Raw genomic sequence first — 15,175 nt, forward strand, 5'->3', positions numbered from 1 at the left:
ATCATTTTGACCCCTATCTTTTTTAGATTTATTTTATTACTTGTTAAACAAAATCTCTTCATCTGAGTAATTGTATTATTATAAAAGAATGTAATGTTCACAAAAAAAGTTTGCATGCAATATAGCTCAGTATTTGTATAATTTAGTTTATACAGTCTTTTTTGCTCATCTTTATCAAGGGACAAGGTTGGCATTTTTTATGGAGGAATATACAGTCAAAATCCCTTGTATTGATGTTAATTAAATATGCTGGTAATTAAGCTGTAAGATCTAAATAGGACTAAAATCCCCTTACATGTATGTGTATGCACAGCCACTGTCAAAAGTGTTTTTGCTACACAGTGTCTGTTTCATTGTGCAGAGACAGACATCTCCCAACCAAACTGTAGTTGGAATCAACAGAAATGAACTTGTGACATGGCAAAGCACCCCTTTCAACAGATCTGCTAAATGTCACCAGACCGGTTCTGAATGTAATCCCAATTTGTCTTGGAATTAGCACTATGCAGTAAAGATATAATTATTTCGACAATATATAGCCTTCTGCTAAGAACTTTCAAGAGGAGCTATACTGCTGCCAATGTTGATCATGTGATAATTCTTGTATCATTGTGGATAAGTCCCAGACATAGCCTCGAAGGCTCACATCACTTCTCTTTTAGGGGAGAGTGATGTGACCAGCAATGACAGTTAAAAAGTAATACGCAACCAAAGCTATTGCCTGTTTAGGTATTTGCCTGTAGTTTCTTAATTGCATCTGTAATGTAGCTTTACAATGATGAACATAGTCTCAGAAAATGTGTATTTTATGTCTATCTACTTTTATATGACAATGTATAGGCTATGTGTATGTAGGTATACATAATCCAGTGCGTGCAAATGAAAACAATAAAGAGATGCAAATATAAGAACTACAGATTTAGTGCATTTTGAGATGTTGTGATGTGTTTGTGGCTATGAGGCAGACTAAAGAAAAACCTGGGAAGTCTTCGACATAGGTTACAGGTCACAAATGACCAGTTGCATTCCCTGGGGGAATATTGTTACATAGGCCTAAAACATACCGTATTTACTTGATGAGACACGCATCTGTCAAATAGCCATCTGATATCACAAAACTTGGCATGAACAATTGAAATACCCTCATTACATCGATTAAAAGCGTTATTAAATGACTACAATATATGTTACCTTTTTTTTAAATGTCCTCTCTGAGATTTGGAGATGTTAGTTTATACATTAGTTTGTCATAGTCCAATGTCTATCAACATAGTCAGAACGACATAAACCCCAAATATCTGCCCTATTGATAATTCCCCTCTACTAATATGGGCTGATTTGCAACAAATCAAGACAACAGGCAAAACTATAGTGATAAACTTCATCCTCATAATTTCTTTGAATAGCTAGGTCTAGGCTATATCAGATCGACCTCCCCTCACTCCATACAGTAAAGTAGTATATACAGTTGAAGTCGGAAGTGAACATACACTTAGGTTGGAGTCATTAAAACTCATTTTTCAACCACTCCACAAATTTCTTGTCAACAAACTATAGTTTTGGCAAGTCGGTTAGGACATCTACTTTGTGCATGACACAAGTAATTTTTCCAACAATTGTTTACAGACAAATTATTTCACTTATAATTCACTGTATCACAATTCCAGTGGGTCAGAAGTTTACATACACTAAGTTGACTGTGCTTTTAAACAGCTTGAAAAATTCCAGAAAATTATGTCATGGCTTTAGAAGCTTCTGATAGGCTAATTGACATAATTTGAGTCAATTGGAGGTGCACCTGTGGATGTATTTCAAGGCCTACCTTCAAACTCAGTGCCTCTTTGCTTGACGTCATGGGAAAATCAAAAGAAATCAGCCAAGACCTCAGAAGAAAATTGTAGACCTCCACAAGTCTGGTTCATCCTTGGGAGCAATTTCCAAATGCCTGAAGGTACCACATTCATCTGTACAAACAATAGTAGACAAGTATAAACATCACGGGACCACGCAGCCGTCATACCGCTCAGAAAGGAGACACGTTCTGTCTCCTAGAGATGAACGTACATTGGTGTGAAAAGTGCAAATCATTCCCAGAACAACAGCAAAGGACCTTGTGAAGATGCTGGAGGAAACAGGTAAGAAAGTATCTATATCCACAGTAAAACGAGTCCTATATCGACATAACCTGAAAGGCCACTCAGCAAGGAAGAAGCCACTGCTCCAAAACCGCCATAAAAAAGCCAGACTACGGTTTGCAACTGCACATGGGGACAAAGATTGTACTTTTTAGAGAAATGTCCTCTGGTCTGATGAAACAAAAATAGAACTGTTTGGCCATAATGACCATCGTTATCTTTGGAGGAAAAAGGGGGATGCTTGCAAGCCGAAGAACACAATCCCAACCGTGAAACACGGGGGTGGCAGCATCATGTTGTGGGGGTGCTTTCCTGCAGGAGAGACTGGTGCACTTCACAAAATGGATGGCATCATGAGGAGGGAAAATGATGTGGATATATTGAAGCAACATCTCAAGACATCAGTCAGGAAGTTAAAGCTTGGTCGCAAATGGGTCTTCCAAATGGACAATGACCCCAAGCATACTTCCAAAGTTATGGCTTAAGGACAACAAAGTCAAGGTATTGGAGTGGCCATCACAAAGCCTGACCTCAATCCTATAGAAAATGTGTGGGCAGAACTGAAAAAGCATGTGCGAGCAAGGAGGCCTACAAACCTTACTCAGTTACACCAGCTCTGTCAGGAGGAATGGGCCAAAATTCACCCAACTTATTGTGGGAAGCTTGTGGAAGGCTACCCGAAACGTTTGACCCAAGTTAAACAATTTAAAGGCAATGCTACCAAAAACAATTTGATTGTATGTAAACTTCTGACCCACTGGGAATATGATGGGCCAGTGCCCCTGTGACAACAATTTTTGACCCCCTTGTGGCCCCCCTAAATGTGGAGTATGAAATCATTTTTACATAACAAATTTTTGCTATCGTTCCTTATTTAAGTATGAAATAAGTATGAAATATTTTTTACATAACACATTTTTGCTATCGTTCTTTTTTTACATACGTTATTAGACAGTGGCAACGCAGAACACTAATTTAACCCACACATTTTCTAGAGGGACGGCTTTAGGCGGAACACAACAGTATCGTACCACATGCATCTGCATTATGAACATGGTCTTTTGCCTGCTAATGCCTGCAGTGAAGAAAACGATATGACAACAATAACGTCTAATGTAACTGGCCCCTCTAACAGTGCAACTGGCCCCAGCTTGGCCCCCCCAGTTGAAATGGTCTAGAACCGCCCCTGGTGCCACATAGGCCTAAAGTAACGGGATTGACCATAACAGGGTTAATGATTTCATCTTAAATCAGTCATAATAAATGCTCTTATGACAGGGAGAATTGAAGCTTGTGTGCAACAGGGAGTGACAATTGACCCTTCTTTAAGCCCCTCAACAGAATTTTGGGCAACCAATCACAGCACTCCAATGGATAACAACTGTCATCAAGTCTGACCCCTTGGACAAGGTCATGTTTAAAACACATGAAAGCCAGTGAGGGGTAGGGCAAAACGGAGTTTTCTTCAAAAAAATACATGTTTAAATGGCTAAATAATTGAACAGTGCACCAGGAGTACTTGCTACTGTGATTCCTTGATGGAGTATTTTGTTACATTGTTTGCTAGCTGCTCAGCTGCTTAGCTAGCTCTCAGTCTCATTCGCCACTAAACGTTGCTAACGCTAGCTAGCCACTTGATATATGTACAGTACCAGTCAAAACACCTACTCATTCCAGGGTTTTCCTTTATTTTTACTATTTTCTACATTGTAGAATAATAGGGAAGACATCAAAACTATGAAATAACACATGGAATCATGTAGTAACCAAAATTTGTTTTAACAAATCCAAATTCAGAGGAGACTGTGTGAATCAGGCTGCATGAAAAGAAACCACTACTAAAGGACACCAATAAGAAGAGACTTGCTTGGGCCAAGAAACTTGAGCAATGTACATAGACTGGTGGAAATCTGTCTTTTGGTCTGATGAGTCCAAATTTGAGATTTTTGGTTCCAACCGCTGTGTCTTTGTGAGACGCAGAGTAGGTGAATGGATAATCTCTGCATATGTAATTCCCACCGTGAAGCATGGAGGAGGTGTGATGGTGTGGGGGTGCTTTGCTGGTGACACTGTCAGTGATTTATTTAGAATTCAAGGCATACTTAACTAGCATGGCTAACACAGCATTCTACAGCGATAGGCCATCCGAACTGGTTTGCGCTTAGTGGGACTATCAGTTGTTTTTAAACAGGACAATGACCCAACACACCTCCAGCCTGTGTATGGGCTATTTTACCAAGAAGGAGAGTGATGGAGTGCTGCATCAGATGACCTGGCCTCCATAATCCCCCGACCTCAACCCAATTGAGATGGTTTGGGATGAGTTGGAAGGCAGAGTGAAGGAACAAGTGCTCAGCCAACAAGTCCTCAGCATATGTGGGAACTCCTTCAAGACTGTTGGAAAAGTATTCCAGGTGATGCTGGTTGAGAGAATGTCAAGAGTGTGCAAAGCTGTCATCAAGGCAAAGGGTGGTTACTTTGAAGAATATAAAATATATTTGATGTTTAACACTTTTATGGTTACTACATGATTCCATATGTGTTATTTCATAGTTTTGAAGTCAATACTATTATTCTACAATGTAGAAAATAGTAAAAAATAAAAACCTTTGAATGAATAGGTGTGTCCAAACTTTTGACTGGTACTGTATGTTAGCTAGCTAAGTTAGCAATGGTATGAATTGAACTCCCATCTGCTGTTGACATCAGGATACAATTTGAGAGTGCTAGTTAGTTCCAAAAGTGGTTATAGATTTGACTGCATGCTGACATTGAATTTAGAGCCATTCCGTGGCTAGCTACACTACAAACATAATTTTACTAGGTTCCCGTGAAGCAATTGTAATAACAGTCCACCACAACATAACCAATAGTTTCCTGACTAGCAAGCAGTAGTCTGTGTTTAATTTAATTGTGTATTAGAAACACAGTTTGAGGTCATTGTGAGGGGATTTCGCCAGTGGTTGAATGGGGAATTGACCCTTTAATATGCCCCGCCCCCCTTGTTATTTTCATGGGAAGCCTTTTTCTCCACTCAAACCCCCTTACAATGATCTCAAACTGTGTTTTTAATGCACAATGAAATTAAACAGACTACCCCTTGCTAATCAGGAAACTTTCTGATATGTTGTGGTAGACTGTCATTACAATTGCTTGACAGGAACCACCTGGTAAAATTAAGTTTGTAGTGTAGCTAGCCAAAGAAGTCAGCATACAGTCAAAGCTGGACAGTTTGAGCTAACTAGCGCTCTCAAATTGTATCCTGATGTCGACAGCAGATGGGAGTTGTATTAATAACGTGACGAACATAGCCAGCTAACATACATTTCGAGAAAACAATGTATATTAAGTGGCTCGCTAGCTAGCGTTAGCAACGTTTGGTGGTCAATGAGACTGAGCGAAAAAACTCAATCAACAGGCTCTACCTTTCAAAAATCACAGTAGCAAGTACCTCTGGTGCAATGTTAAATTATTTTGCCATTTAAACGATGTATTTTTTGAAGAAAACTCCGTTTTGCCCTCTGCCCTCACAGGCTTTCATTTGTTTCTAACGTGAGCATGTGTGAGACTCGACAAACTGTTGCTATCCATTGGAGAGCTGCGATTGGTTGCCCAAAATTCTGGGACGGGGCTTAGCGAAGGGTCTATTGGACTTCCTGGGAAACTTTGTCCAAGGTTGCGACGGTAACCAAGGGGGCGGTGCATAGCGAAGGGTCTATTGGACTTCCTGGGAAACTTTGTCCAAGGTTGCGATGGTAACCAAGGGGGCGGTGCATAGCGAAGGCTCAATTGAATGCAAGCTTCACAACAAAAAATATAATTAATAAAAAAATGATAGCCTGTCTATCAATGGGGTAACAGGGTTGACATGTTATGCTCCATCTGCTCAGTTTTCCACCACAAAGCACTAGAAAATTGCCAAAAATGGTAGAACCAGCTCACCTGCTTTTACACTATGATTTGACTATTAGATGTTCAATGTTCCTTTTCAAAATAACATTTGAAAAGGAATTGTTTCACCATATTAAATCGAGAGTTCATTTCACATAAAAGGGTTGACCTTAAAATGAGGGACAGACATAAATGAATCACATGATAAATATATATATATTAAAATACTCTGTTAAAGCAACAACATATCTAGGGCTTTACAATGATGGTGAAAACTTGGAGAAATATTGGGGTTAAATGGGTTAAAATGCTCCTAGAATTCACAGAGGGTGCATGGAGGGACATTTTAAAACGCTGAGTTTTGGCACTTTAGCGAGTCTTTAGTCATATAAAAAAAAATTATCTGATCGATTGAATCCTCCATGTGGTCTATAATAAATGGCAATTCATTTTTGGTGCGCAATTACTACTTAAAATATCAAAGTGACGCAAAAGGAAATATGTTCTTGCAACGACCCAATACCCTAATGAATTAACGTGATGCTATCGCTTTTCAATTTGAGCAATTTCTTGTTTGTCATATTACTTTGAGTCCAAGTCTGTACCGGCGTACTGCTCTGAAGTTTGTTTGCACACGTCTGGAACAACTGATAACCAGAACAACTTCACAAAACGTTTAATATTCTGAGTTCACAAATGACAGACCTATTTCAATGCTGAAGGTTACGCACCTCTGACATCGCGTAGTCCAAGCAATAGTCTACTAAAGCTTAAACTTAAATATATATTTTCATTAATTATATAGTCATACTTTATATGAAAATGATTGAGACTGGTGCAATTGAAATAAGGATTCTTTATTTAGTTATTTTCCTAAATCTATAAGCTATAAATCCAAAGTATTGACCCTGCTTGTCTGTTAACTTCGTTCCAAAAAAAGCGCCTTATTTTTTTTAATTACATTGTCCATTATTTTGCACACGATAAATCCGATTTAGGACTACTGTTTTGTAGTTGTTGTTTTTTTACAGAACTGTTTGTCAAAAATCCCAAACTGTCAGAAATTATGCAAAATGTGACGTCCATCATAGCAGCCTAGTCTACCCGTCCTTCTGGATAGTTCCAAATTGTAAGGAGTGATTGCATAAATAAAGACTGGGAAATATCGTATTATGTTCTCGGCTGTCACTTATTCTATTCATTTCATATTTGAAAGTATGATGACCCTATATGGACGCTATATCAGCATGCCACTTTTACTTCTTTTGACATTTCAATGTCCCCACTTGTTGGTCTTTTAGAATATCAGGCCAGTCGCCATATGAGAAATTAATAAACAATGTAAACGTTTTGTCCAATTATTTTGAGTCCAAGACTGTTCAGCCTTCTTTTAGGAAACTGCTAGCGTGAGTTTCCAATTTTCTTGCAAAACAAATCCAAATAAAGTCTCCTACCTCAATGAAACACTAGCCTATGCTCTTAGAAAAAAAGGTTCAGTATAGAACCAAAAAGGTTCTGTATGGCATCCCTAAAGGTTCTGTATAAACCCTTTTGTAGGGTTATTTGATCAGAACCCCGGGGGTTATTCTACACTGAACCAAAATCAGAACCATATATACTCCTTGGGTTCCATATTGGGTTCTTTAGGAAACCAATTCGGTTATTTCTATAACATTATGGGGGTGCCAAACATAAGCAAACATAGAAACCTTTTTGGTTCTATCCAGAACCTTTTTTTCTAAGAGTGTAAACCACATAGCCTACCTTTCAAGCAAGCATGCCCATTTTTTGATCAACGATTTTTGTTTTTGCATTCATGTAAATTGTACGTTATTTCACTGGAATCACAGCCTAATTAGTAACACCTCATTTCTACTGAGCTTGAACAAACTGAAAATATTCCATACAGCATAGGGCTACCGAGAAAGAATTTCATCAAAAAGTAAAATCTAGATTTATGCCTACAGGAAAGCAATATTTCACTCAATTAATTTCGAATTAAATAATTTCATTTAGACGCACCTGTATTTGTAAAGAAAAATCAGTTAAGAGAAATTGTTTCGGAAGAAAAATGATTTAAAAGTTTTATTTGTAAACATTAAATATCTCTTTCTCTCTAAACGTTTGGAATTCGGCACCGAATGCATTGCAATAGCCTACTCAAACACACCATGAAGGCAAAGGATGTACCGCACACTTAATTATATTTTATATAGGACGAATTTTTCATTTTCAAATGTGTCAAATTATAACAATCTAAACGTCTATAAGACATAAAACATAGACAACGTGCTCAGCATGAATTATGAAGGTTTGAAATCATTTTAAAAGGATCCATGCTTAACGTAGCTTTTGGCAATAAAATAATAAATATATAAACGTTTATATTCAACAGCAACAATACTTACAACACATACAAACAAGGAATGTCTGACAGTTTTACAAACACCATGGATCCCTCTTTATCTATACAGATGGAGATACTTGTTCACATATGCGTCATACATAAAAGGTGTGCCAGTACTACGAATCTTTATAAAATCTAGCAGACTACATAGTGTCCAGTATATAATGAATAATATAGACATGTCTCCTCGACAGCCAGTGCCTATAAAAACCTACAACATGCGTTGTCTTTTCGAAATACGTTCGCGCCTCTGGGATCCTGACAGAAACACATATAGGCACAAGTCATAAAAGTCAAATGAAATTTTGTCATTAACAAACTTTTTACAAGTGTTATAAATTGACGCTTTGGACTCATCACATAATCTATCATATATGTGTGTATATATAAATGGAATATATTACATCTCAGTATGCGTTATCAATGGAACAGATGGTTAGTCAACAATAAGGAATAAGAATTGCAAGAAAGTGTTTCACTTGGTCGAGAATTATCCACATTAAGTCAAGAGAAGCCTTGGAGACTTTCCCCGGTGTGGGGTCGATCATTGGCTACTCACAACATTTCTGGCAATTACATTAAAAAAAATCGAACATCAGTTGTTTTTTTTAACCCAATTTTCTCACTCTTCTTTATATCAATTTCGTGGATCCTTGATTGTACTATGGAGCTTGCAAATATTCAGAGATAAAATCTGTCAAATCTGTTAGGCTGACTCAAACAGAGTCTGTGGAAGTTCTTTGAGGTCTCGTCAAAAGTCCGTTTTAAAGTCAATTTAAAAAGGTAGAGTGTCGAGGAAAAGTTTGTCAATTATTGCTGGCGGAGGAACCAAGTCTTCGAGTTTTAAGTAGAAGATACGTTGCAGACCTTGTGTACATAGGGTGCGAAGTTCAGGGAGCTTTCCCAAAAGTTTTGACAAGTAGTTCGGACGATTCAAACCTCCGCCATTGAATGTCACTTGGTCTTTAAGGCAGTTCACTATCTTGTTTTGAAGTTCTTCAACCCTTTTGGGTTCCTTAAGCCCATGCCTCTCTGTAATGTGAAAATAATAAAACATAATTACCAAAACGTGAATATAAGAAATGCATTTAAACAGTGTAACATTTGGGAGAGTGATTAAATTGAAGTATATCCTATTTGCGCACCTGTTACCATGGCAAGAGCGGCGATGCAGGAGAACGCTGATATGTCGATGTTCATGCTCTGCAGGTTAGAGGAAAACTCCACAATCGAGTCTATCCATTCCCCAAACCCTCGGACGCACTGCAGTCTGTGTAAGACCACCCCGTTGCAAAAAATGAGTTTGCCTTCCACTGGGTTGGACCTGCAATTAATAACAAAGTGTCATTAATTACCTTGAGCAATAAATAGGGATTTAAGAGGCTCCTAATTATTGGATAGCTAATAAAAGCCAAAGCAGCGGAGCTTGAAGTGGGCTGATCTTTATTATAGTCGAGGTTATTTCATAATTAAGAAGAGGCTTACCTGTATGCCAGCCGCAGAACAAAAAGTTCCAGGAAGGCTGATTCGAAAAGGAGATCTTGATCCTGCTTCGGAAGATCAGAAAACCCAGGGATCTTCTCCGCCCAACCTCGGATAATCTCCATGGAACCCGTCAGGAGATCATAGAACTGCTGAATGTGCTGGGTGTCGTCTCCACTCATTTGGTAGTCAGGGTTAGCCTGAAACTGGAATTTAATTTCAACAGGGCTTAATGAGGTCCTTTAAAATATATTACCCGTGAAATTGCAAAGCCTATTTCTAGGAGGGGAGTGCTTTTTTACTATTACATTAATGTCTTTTTTTTTATTGAGTTCTCCGTTTCAAAGTAATTTACTTAAGTAAAATATGCCACCTTAAAAGACTGACAAAGTTTAGAATGCAGACCTGTCTTGCACAAAACATTTGAAGTCTATAAATTGTGTGGCAAATGCACATCCAAACACGATAAAATACATTCAGAACATGCACTGATTTGTACTCTAATTATATTATAAATCAGCAGCACAGTGTTTATGTTCATACACAATTTGTTAAAGGGAACTAAATGGTATACTCACTCTTGAGTAGTCCAAGCCAGACATGGACGGGTTGGAATCAACATGAGCCCTAACAAGGGCACTTATGAGACTGACAGGTGGCGAGGGTGGTGAGGGGTCTTGGGGACTTTTAGGTTTGGAGGGAAGACGGCCTCTTCGACCTTTTAGATTAGCAGTCCGGACAACTGTGTTGAGAGGAAGACAAGAGAAAATATAGACTTGTATTGAACTTTGATTGTTGTGCGTAAAAGGTTAAACTTGCTTTACGCGCAAACTTTACGCGCAGGACCGCAGGTGTTTTATGGCCATGCACGGACACAAACAATCAAAGTGACCACAATATGTTCTTACCCTCTTTGACCATTCCGACAACCATGCACTTCTGGAAACGGCAGTATTGGCAACGGTTTCTTCGGCGTTTATCGACAGGACAATTTTTGTTCGCTAAACACACATATTTAGCATTTTTCTGAACAGTGCGCTGCAAAGGAAAATACAACAGGGTTTTAGCATGGACATCAGCACCTGTAAAATGAATACATAGTTGGCACACATTCAGCTGCGCTATGGGGGATAATTGATATTGTAACAGAACATCCATCCTTCCCGTTTTGGGCTGTTATATATGCGAGGAACCGGAGAGGTAGACATTCAGTAAAAACAAAATCCGTGGGCATTCATATTTTTACGGCCCTCTGAGACGACCTCTAATTAAAGACGTAAGATTAGACTATTTAATCGGGGGTTGGAAATAAAGTGACCATTCAATTTGACCATGGGGAATATTGCACTTCCTTGTCCAGACAAGACCGTAATTTCACAAAAAGACCTCACAACACTGACAGTTTTTAATGACGTGATGAAAGTGATATCCACAAGTTATTACAGTTGTCATAATTGTTTACTAGGCCTAGTCCCACCACTAATAACAAGGGGAATATGAAAATAACAATACTCAAATTAACAGGACTAATAATACAATGAATAATTTAAATAATTATATTAAGCTACATTATTCACAATCAGCGAACGCCCACCTTAAAAAATCCTTTGCAACCCTCGCAGGTTCTCACTCCATAATGCTGGCAAGCGGCGTTGTCCCCACACACTGCGCACAGACCCTCGTTTGATGGTGATCCTCGGGACGGGGGCGAATGAACTTGGCTGTCCATCAACTGGTGTCCATGGCCGAGCTGAAGGGAGTGAGGAAAGGCTAAGCCGGCCTGTTTCCTTAGAGCACTGGGTACCGCGAAGCTCTGGCTGTCTAAGCCTCGGTGTGCTCCTGGGTTGTCGTGGTTCATGGAGACGTGCAGTGGGCCATCGAATCGCATCTGGCAACTCGACACAGGGGTACCAGGAGGGGACTGTTTGAAGGAGAATAGTGATAGCCTTGACACCGGGTTTTTGCGCTGCTCTATCATATGAGAGGTCGCAGCAACATAGTTCTGGTGGAAACTGTGGAGGGACCCAGGGTCCTCCCACATGTGATTGGGCTGAACCTGGAAGTTTGGTGTGGTTGGGGCATGAGGTGAGGAGGGTTTGAAGTACATAGAGCCGGAGTGGGCCATCATCTCTTCCGACTGAGCTGGCAAATGGCTCTGCTGATGATAGCTGTGCATCTGGACGTCCTCGACTTTGATGGAGGACTGCTCTCCAGAATGCGGCATTTGATACAGACAGGGCGGTTTAACGTCGTAACTGGTGCTATAGTTGTCCATGAACGTGCTGAAACTAGGGAGAGAAGTAGTAGCTGTGATCTCAGTGTTGGTCAGGTCCATACTAAACTTAACAAACTCAGGTGTTAAGAAGTCGCAGCTGTATTCTCCAGCGGTGTGGTAGCTGTAGCTCTGAGAAGCGGGACTGGCTCCTTGCGGTGATGACCCATACTGAGCTTGAACGCAGGGCATGGCTGAAAACGAAAGTGGCAACATGTTCATGTTCAAACCCATTTGCAAGCTACAAAGTATAGACATTCCATATCATTTACAAAATAACAATTGTTATACACAATTCTGATCCGGATCTGATCTTCAGATAACTTATTTAGTTGCATGTTTTAAACTGACTTTCGGGAATAGTGAACTACGTAAGATTTATTCATAATCTTTTTTTTTAAATATAGACTGTAAAATAAGCTTTCCTACCTTTAGTCTTGGGACTGTTTTTCGGTGACACTTGAAATGGATAATGTTGTCTGGAGTAGAATGGGGTCAGGATTCAAGAAAGTGTCTCTTTTCTGGAATCGTCCCCTAATGAAATAGATAAATGTAACTTATATTCATCCAGAAAACGCAATGCCATCAGATAAGTCAATGCTCCAACAATTCATGAGAAACAAGTTAGGCAATTAATAAGCACAATCTTCCGACATTTTCACTATGCTTTTACTTATGTTTGCCTCATAGCCTGCCCTACAGTATAGCCTAAATGACAAAAGGTAAATAACCATACGGATAAGCTTTAAAATCACACACTGCTTCGTAGTTGCCTGTTATAGTCTATACATTTTGAATGAAGAAATTTGAAGTTTGTATATCGCTGAACATCCAAACTCCACGGCATTGACGTCAATGACTTTCTCAACGTCTCCTTTCCAAAGTAATGTTGCACATTCATTGTAAAACGTAACGTAACAATTCTCAATCCGTAAGTACCACTCCCAATGTGCGAAGTAACAATTCCCAACATGACACAACACGTGAGAAATAAACTGTTACAGTAAAACTGTTTGATGCCTCCCAATCAATTTTTTTCAAAAAAAGCAAGATGTCACAACACATAACGCTTATTAAAAAAAACATACCACTTATTAAAAATAAATCAACCTACCTTCTTTCACGTCAGAATCGTGGTTGTCAATCCATGCATAAAGCATGTAGATAGTGTTCTTCAATTCTGTAAAAAGCTCCAGAGCGTGAGCGAGAGTACAACCTACAATACCAACCAAGCAATCTGTATGACTTCCTCAGAGCACTGCGCGCGATACAACCTTCGACTACCCAGTCTGCCAATGTGCCTTTGTTTATGTGAGCTCTCCGCGCCACAGCCCACGTGTTTCAAATCTCAACGTCATCTGCGTCGCCAGTGACCTGCACCAATCTCTTTTGGAACATGGTCCTGCCAACATGCTGAGTGCGTTGCATAGCCTGTGTACATGTGTACCTGAGACTACTCTCTTTATGGATTATAACCATAAAGAAGTATTGGAAAACCTCATTTCTACGGGGAAACCGCGTTATCTAACAAAACATTTCAATGTTTTATATTCAAGTAAAGCTTAACTGTGTAATTGTGTTTAGACTGAGCGTATCACCTGTTCATGCTGCACATCAGTCTCATCCTTAGCCTCAACCAGGTGTCTCATCTTACGTGTTTCGAAGCAGCAGCAGCAAGGTGTTCAAATAGCCCAGGAAAGACGCACAGCAGGCCACATAGATTTACACGAATTTGACGGGTAAAGCTCTGTTGCAATGTGTGAGTATGTGTCAGTCTAAAGCACAGTAGTCTATAATATAGGCCGTTTTTGACAAGTGGAATATTTGCTCAACATTCAATCATGTTTCATTGGCTGTGATTTGTTTATCCATGCATGTCATAATCAGCCTGTAGTGGCCTCCAGAGCGGTTCACCGCTTTGTTTGGTTAAATAATGGACGGTGGGTCAATATTATCCCTGTCTATCTTTAAAATCAACTAGTAGATTTCAATTGGACTCCAAATTTAGACCTCATAATCGCGTGGGCGTGTGGCCTAGTTGTTTCACATGCCGTCAGTCATGTTCTCTGCTGCTCTTGAGCAGACTATAGGGTGGGCAGGGCTCATTATTTAGTGTGTAGAGTCAGTTCTTCTGGCTGAGCCAATTTGATCGAGGAAGGGAAACGCGATAGTGAGAGCACAGAATGGAGAGTGACGCAGACAACGCAGGCTTTGACGCAGTCAACAGACCTCCAGAAATAGTCCTGCCCGTATTGTTATTGTATTGTAACAATATTACTGGTCTTTAGTTTACACCTGCACGTGTATCCATTATAGGCCTACTCACTCTTTTTTTCCCAAGACTTGTTTATTTTAATAGCATGGATCTGCCACAGAGGCTAATGATTGGGTGTGAATATTCTGGGACAAATTTATGCAGCATTGGAAGAAAAATGATTTGGCCTAAGCCAACAATTCAATTGTCTAGTACTTGCCTATTTGCTAATTTAAGTCCATATTTCCATGGAATTATGTACACTTATAATCCATGACCAGTGAGCTCTGTCCCATATAGTCATAAGATAGTAATAACTAGTGGAAGTTGGGGAGAGAACCCTAACACCACTTCCTGGTTGCACTCACCTCTAGAGGACACTATTGTTCATCATCCATAGATCATCCAATCCATATTTATCTCTGATTTGAATGAACTAAGGCTACAGCATAACACTTCAGGAGCATATAACAATCCCCCATACTGGACATGGAAAATCGAATGTTTTGTAAATGCAGACTTCACTATACTTGCTCAGTGGAATTTGAGAAGTTGTTAGCCTAGGCCTAGATCCTGAATGAGACTAGGTTCGTCAAATCAATGGTTTTGAAACAGTGTTGCATTTGCATGAAGTGCTTGGCAAAACTGGATGGTGTCTACCTCTTAGTCAATCTACCCTCTGAAAAAGTAGACGGCCATAAGTATGTGTTCAAAACAGAATAAAAAAAATGCCT

General features: G+C 39.5%; 1 protein-coding gene across 1 annotated transcript; it reads right to left on the reverse strand.

Moving 5' to 3' along the window:
* Window positions 1-8,084: 8,084 nt before the first annotated feature.
* Window positions 8,085-13,479, reverse strand: LOC106581823 (nuclear receptor subfamily 4 group A member 2). Its single transcript, XM_014164201.1, has 8 exons — window positions 13,302-13,479; window positions 12,617-12,721; window positions 11,510-12,381; window positions 10,824-10,953; window positions 10,494-10,657; window positions 9,919-10,121; window positions 9,579-9,757; window positions 8,085-9,465 (listed from the first exon to the last, which is right to left on the reverse strand). The coding sequence occupies exons 3-8, from the start codon at window positions 12,377-12,379 to the stop codon at window positions 9,209-9,211; spliced, it is 1,803 nt and encodes a 600-aa protein (XP_014019676.1). The 5' UTR covers window positions 12,380-12,381; window positions 12,617-12,721; window positions 13,302-13,479; the 3' UTR covers window positions 8,085-9,208.
* Window positions 13,480-15,175: the final 1,696 nt, after the last annotated feature.

This window comes from Salmo salar, chromosome ssa21 (genome assembly GCF_905237065.1).
Source record: "Salmo salar chromosome ssa21, Ssal_v3.1, whole genome shotgun sequence".
In the NCBI taxonomy this organism is placed as follows: domain Eukaryota; kingdom Metazoa; phylum Chordata; class Actinopteri; order Salmoniformes; family Salmonidae; genus Salmo; species Salmo salar.